The sequence below is a fragment of the Gossypium raimondii genome, chromosome 12 (assembly GCF_025698545.1).
Source record: "Gossypium raimondii isolate GPD5lz chromosome 12, ASM2569854v1, whole genome shotgun sequence".
NCBI lineage: Eukaryota > Viridiplantae > Streptophyta > Magnoliopsida > Malvales > Malvaceae > Gossypium > Gossypium raimondii.
In genome coordinates this window covers 26,269,455-26,275,909 of record NC_068576.1, presented here as the reverse complement: position 1 = coordinate 26,275,909, position 6,455 = coordinate 26,269,455, and the positions used below count along the sequence as shown (strand labels likewise).

Sequence of the window (6,455 nt, the reverse complement as noted above, 5' to 3'; positions counted from 1 at the left end):
TTGATATAATATCAAGAGTTGCCTTGTGACAACAACTTGATTAATGACTTATTAATATATACAAATAATATGAATGAAAAATTTGTATAAAAATATTAAAATGAAGTTTTAATATTACGTTTGGTTACTATTTTAATAATATGAGTAAAAGTTTATTTAACACTTATGTTCTACAATAGTTAAACATAAAGTAAAAATAATTAGTACAAATTTAAACATGCAATTAAAAATATGAGAAAAATTCTTGTAAAAAATACGACATCTTCAAAATAAGCGAAAAGTTTTCAATCCCTTTGCCACAAATGAGTCATGTAAGTGGCTAAAAGTTACCAATTGTGATTAGTTTATAGCTAACCAATTACTAAAACATGTGGAAAAAAATAATACTGCAACCAAACATAGCATAATTGAAGTGGTAAAGAAAAGATTTTATATATGTTAGTAGCATGTGTTTAAATTTCACCACATGCAAATTTTTATCAATTTTATTAAAAATATAAAATAAGAAAGTACTCTCATAATAATATAATATATTTGTATATATGAGAGTATTTTATAATTTTCTTAATCAAGTTGGTGATTGGTGACCCGTGACACCCACTAAATCAAGGTTTAAAACTACTAGTATAGGTAGATACAAACAATTTGAGTGAAAATTTTGAGTAATAATATTGAAATTAAACTTTAATTGAAGCTGTAAAGAAAAAATTTTATAGATACTAGTAACATGGGTTCAAATATCATCATATGCAAATATTTTACTGATTTTATTAAAATAGAAATAGACAAAAGTTCCCTCATATAATATAATTTATTTATGCATGAAAGGTTATTTTATATTTTTTAATTGAGTTGGTGACCGTTTGACTCATGATACCAATTCAATTAAGATTTGAATATTAGTACATATATACAAACAATGTGGGTGAAATTTTTTGGATAAAAACATTGAAATGTATAAAAATATTAAAATTAAGCTTTGCTTGAAGTGGTAAAAAAAATTAAAGATGCTAGTTGTATGGATTCAAACACTATAAACAATTTTTTTACTAGTTTTATTAAAAATATAAAACTGTAAAAATATTTTTGTAGAAACAGGAGTGAAACAAATTCATGGAATGTTCCAGGAAATCAACCCAATTCAAAACCCAAAAGGACTCCATTGCAATTTTCCCAAACAATCAAGGGTCTATATGACCTGTCTTCTCCATTCATAACGGTTATTAATCAAAGCAAATCCCAAATATTTCTCTAAAAATATCATAATCAAACGGTTTATAAATAAATTCCTGACTTTCAAACAGTTAATTCGGCGGCCTCCATTCAACCCCCAAAACTAGCCGTTACGTAGAGCGTCACAAGGCTTCTAACGTTCATTTTTCTTCTTCTTTTTATTGATTTTTATTTTCCTCTCTTTCACCAAAATCGAAGCTCCATTTTTCCATCAACTATAAACCAATATCCAGTTTTTATTTTCCAGTTTTAGTCTATTCCTTGAAAGATTTCTTCAGTTTTTTTGCTCTATGGAGGTTGCAAAGAATTCCAAACTGGGAACTCCTATGAAAGACACAGAAAGGAATTCTCGATCAAAAACACCAAAGGGTTCAAAATTTTCTGAGAATTCGAATCCAAATATTTCTGGTTCAACTTCCCCAATAACAAAATCTTCAAAATCCCAGAAATATTCTTCCAAGAATCCAGTTATCTATTCACAAAGTAACAAGCTTATGGAAAGAAAGTTTGTAGTGGCTAAGAAGAACTCGAAGAAAGTAAGGTCTAATTCGAATCCAACGACGGTTGGGATTAATTGCAAATGTAAAGAGAAGCTTGGTGGGAATTCGAAGAAGTGTTTATGTGTTGCTTATGAGAATCTGAGAGCATCTCAAGAAGAGTTTTTCAGGAACAAAGCTGAAACTGAAGCAGAAGAAGAGGGTAAAGAGACGAGAGATTTGATTGAGAATCTTAGAGAAGGGTATGGATCAGATAATCAAGAGATTGAAAACTTGAGTCAACCAGGTAGTTCTACTATTAAGAGAAGGAGAGATAAGTTGATGGAAGAAGCAAGGAATAGTGTTCCTGAATGTGGAAAGGTTTTGCATTTGGTTAAGGCTTTTGAGAGGCTTCTTTCGATACCGGATTCAAAGGAATCAGATAAGGAGGAAGATGATGAAAAGGAACCAAAAGAAGACAAGAATGATGATGATAACAACAGGCAGAAACCACTGAAATGGGCGTTACCTGGATTGCAAACAATAAACTTGACTGAGGTTGACGCTGAGAATGAAGATGAGACCAAGGATTCTTCATCATCATCATCTTCTTCTTCTCCTTCATTTTGTCCATCAGATTTTATTTTGACTGCCGAGAATCTTGGTTTGGATCCATGTTTCTCAGTTTCTTCTTCATGGGATAGCAGCCAAGGAAGGTCAGTTAAGCAACTGAATGATAATTGATTAGTTTACCACCTGCAAACATTTGTTCCTTCTCTGATTCCTGGTTTTCCTTAATTTTGCAGTATTTCAAGTAGGACCTCTAATGGAGGTCGAAGAAGCCGAAGAAATGTAAGTAACCGTTCACTTAAATGCTAATATATTTTCACCCTTTCTGTCACACTGAACTTTAAAAGTAGGATTCAGCCATTCAGGGTAAAAAAGCATTTTTTGGACTAGGTAATGTTATAGCAGTTAATTAGTAAATATCAGCAAACATTGATCTAAATCAAGGTTAATGCTGAAGTATCAAAGTGCAAAACATAGAACTTAGTCTTTAGTCGTCTCTTATATAGTTATAATTGTTCATAAATATATATATAATTGTCTATACTTGGGACATGTCACATACCACAGATTATAAAACTATGCAAATATAAATGTTTATTTTCTGCATTTTGGCTTATGATTTTTGTATTGCATTTTAGAGCTCTGAGTCTGTTGGGACAATTGGTGGGAGGAGATGGAAAAAGCAGCTTAAACCAACTTCCTTAAAACCATTCAAGCTAAGAACTGAGGTACAATTACATCTTTTGGACTTGAGTTTCTATTAAACAGTCTATTGAAGTGATTCTTATATCTACATTTACAGCAAAGGGGGAAAGCCAAGGAAGAAGAGTTCATGAAGAAGATACAAGAAATGATGGTAGAACAAGAGAAGCAGCGGATTCCGATTGCTCAAGGCCTCCCATGGACAACCAATGAACCGGAGGTCTGAACCACTTCTATACACTTCAAATAACAAATTAGTGAGTCTTTCTCATCAATGTAAGTGTCTAATGCAGATCTTGATCAAACCTCCTGTTAAAGTGAACACAAGACCAGTAGATTTAAGATTGCATAGTGATGTACGAGCGGTGGAGCGCGCGGAGTTTGATCATCAGGTTCTTTCTAATTACTACTGTCTGACTGGTAGTATATATTTTGCTTGTCATTGATGCTTTGAAGTGTTATATAATGTGTTTGAGGCACTAAAATTATGTAAAGGTAGCTGAGAAGATGAGTCTAGTAGGGCAATATAAAATGGAAAGGGAGAGACAGCAGAAGGTAAATGATCTTTAACAAAAATATGCATGATTTAGGTGTTTGTTTACAGGGAATTGAGGTTTTTTTTCTTTTTTTGGTTGCAGATGGCAGAAGAAGAGGAAATAAAGATGCTTAGGAAGGAGCTCATTCCAAAAGCACAACCTATGCCTTACTTTGATAGGCCTTTTATTCCTAAAAGGTAAAAGATACTTTACCTGAGTTTAACATTGTTTATAACACTTTTGAGATAAAAATATTGCTCTTTTCAAAAAGTACTTTTAAGACAAAAAAATTACTTTAAAATTTTTTTTATTTTTTTGCCAAAAATTAAAATTTTAACTTTTGTTCAAAAGTTTTTTATTCTCTCAAAAATACTTTTAAAAACATTGTTAAACTACTAGCTATACTATTTTCAAAAAGTAGGGTAAAGAATAGTACTTAAAGCTAGAAATAAATAATAAATTTTTAAGATTAAAATATAATTTTATCATTATATGATTTGTCCTATCTTCACCTCTAGACTCAAGGATGAGAGTTAAATGTGGGTTTGACACCACTATACGGGATTCTTTTTTCCATATATATTGAGGATCAAACCTCATCTCCCATGACTCGACACCGCTATTCTGAATTATTTTTTTCCATATATTTTGAGTATCAAACCTCATCCCCATGCTCATTTTTTGTTGTTTAAGGTCATCAAAGAATCCAACTATACCGAGGGAGCCAAAGTTCCACATTCCACAGCATAAGAAGGTAAAATGCTTCGTGTCATGGAATGACATGAGCCCATACACTTTCCAAGGGAATGAAGCAAGAGAAATATAGGGGTTTTTTCCTTTTTTTTTAAAAAGTGATTCTTTCATTTGTTATTTCATTTACAAAATAATGTCAATCCTTCTCTCCCCCTGAACATTTTGTACATAAGCAACCAAATTGGTTGCAGTAATCATTTTGTTTGGTGGAAGTGAAGTTTCTCTTTCTAATGAGCAACTAAATTTGTGGCTTTTAATTCTTTAAAAGCCTTGCATAAGAGAGCCACCTGCATTCATTTTTGCTGCATTGGGCTATCGCCATCCATTAGTAACATAATCTAACTATTATTATGACCACAAAAAAAAAACAAGGGAAAAGAAAAATTGGTTGCAGTAATCATTTTGTTTGGTGGAAGTGAAGTTTCTCTTTCTAATGAGCAACTAAATTTGTGGCTTTTAATTCTTTAAAAATCCTTGCATAAGAGAGCCACCTGCATTCATTTTTGCTGCATTGGGCTATCGCCATCCATTAGTAACATAATCTAACTATTATTATGACCAAAAAAAAAACAAGGGAAAAGAAAAATGAAGGCTGGCAACTTTGCTTGCTGGCTCTTCCCATCCATGGAATCTGCGGTCGACATCTGAAATGAATTAAATCGAATTCTGCAAATGAAAACCAAAACCAATCCCATCCTTTAGGGGAAGTAAAGCATATTTGATGGTCAACTATTTACTTGGTTGAAAAGTATTATAGTGAAAGAATTAGTCACTATAGTGATGAATATCACTACTATGGATGAAAATGTTAAAATTTTATCTAGCTCGGTCTAGATAAAAATGTTTAAACTTGAACTCGGTCCGGCTCAATCGTATTAAATTTTTTTATATTTCCTCAATAAATGAAAAAGATTAAAAAATATATACTTAAATAACACTAAATTTAGTGTAATTTAGCAAGCTACGATAGTAGAAAAATTAATAATAAAACAAAAGTTATATAATATCCAAAATAAAAAAAATAATGGCAAAATATTTTTTTTTTTGCAAATTCAGGCCGGGCCCCAAGATTTTATTATCCAAACTTATTTTTCAAACATATATTTTTACACAAAAAAGTAATAATTTAAAAAGTAAATGCAAAAGTATAGTATGTCCTACACCCCCCCCCACAAAGAAAAGGTTTACCCCACGCTTCTCTCAGTCTCTATCTTGGTGTTATTTGCCTTTCAATTTAGCCATGTGACTCTTTACAATTTGCAAATAACCCATTTGGTGTGATAGAGGGCTGTACGCGGACCAAGATCGAGTTGTCAAGTCATAGGAAACTCCTACGAAAACTCTAAATGTTTGGATCTGAAACGAAACAGCAAAACTTAATTAGAATCAATTAAATCTGGAAACTAAAAATCCCCAAATCAATAAAGAACAGCCAAGAATCAAAACACCTATAGATAGCCAATCTTGGAAACCAAGAACGCGGAATTAAGCCCCAAGATTGACTTCCAATCAGCCGAATCTATCAAAGAACACAAAACAACAAATAAATTAAAACATATTACGAAATCAATTGAAACTAATTCTAGGGATTGACTAAGAAAAGAGGGTTTTGTGAAATCAAAACGCGTTTCTTTATGTCCAAGGAAGTGCCGAATCGATCTTGGAGTTTTAGAAAGGTGAAACACAACAAGAACAAGAAACAAATTAGCTAATAAAAATCGACACAAGCGTAAATTTAAAAGAGATTGAACAGCAAGAAAATAAAGATAAAGTCCTAAGAAGCCTTGAAATCGATAAAGATTTCACAACTCCCTTCAAACGGCTCTAATCTCCCCTCCAATGAAGAACAATGGCAAGAAGAAGGCTAAAGATGGCTCCCACAATCAAAAAGATTGTTAAAACTACTTCTAAAGAAACTCAAGAGAGAATTCTTGGAGAAAACTCTAAGAGAATTTTTACTCAGCAAAAATCTGAAATTTTAATGTATTGTAATGTGTAATTCAATGTGTTTAACGGTGGCTAGCCAAGCTATATATATAGGCCTCCTAACTACTTTCCTAGCCCTACTAGGAAAACTTAAAAAAACCCTAATTTTGACTTTTAAAGGGGAATTTCGTCCAAGGCCTTTAACTGGGCCTCTTGGACTGAATTTTTACATAGAAATTTATTCATAAAGTCTAAAAAT

At 32.0% G+C, this 6,455-nt stretch overlaps 1 protein-coding gene across 1 annotated transcript; it reads left to right on the top strand.

The window, feature by feature from the left end:
* The first annotated feature begins 1,346 nt into the window (after positions 1–1,346).
* On the top strand, positions 1,347–4,548 carry LOC105763585 (hypothetical protein). Its single transcript, XM_012581840.2, has 8 exons — positions 1,347–2,425; positions 2,516–2,561; positions 2,918–3,007; positions 3,082–3,201; positions 3,275–3,373; positions 3,477–3,536; positions 3,620–3,714; positions 4,211–4,548. The coding sequence occupies exons 1-8, from the start codon at positions 1,524–1,526 to the stop codon at positions 4,341–4,343; spliced, it is 1,545 nt and encodes a 514-aa protein (XP_012437294.1). The 5' UTR covers positions 1,347–1,523; the 3' UTR covers positions 4,344–4,548.
* The last annotated feature ends 1,907 nt before the right edge of the window (positions 4,549–6,455 follow it).

Excerpts from the sequence above, each read along its gene's own strand:
- LOC105763585 (XM_012581840.2), top strand. The coding sequence starts at position 1,524 with ATGGAGGTTGCAAAGAATTCCAAACTGGGAACTCCTATGAAAGACACA. Across the intron at positions 2,426-2,515 it reads TGGGATAGCAGCCAAGGAAG|TATTTCAAGTAGGACCTCTA; the intron begins GTCAGTTAAGCA and ends TTAATTTTGCAG. Across the intron at positions 3,202-3,274 it reads GGACAACCAATGAACCGGAG|ATCTTGATCAAACCTCCTGT; the intron begins GTCTGAACCACT and ends TGTCTAATGCAG.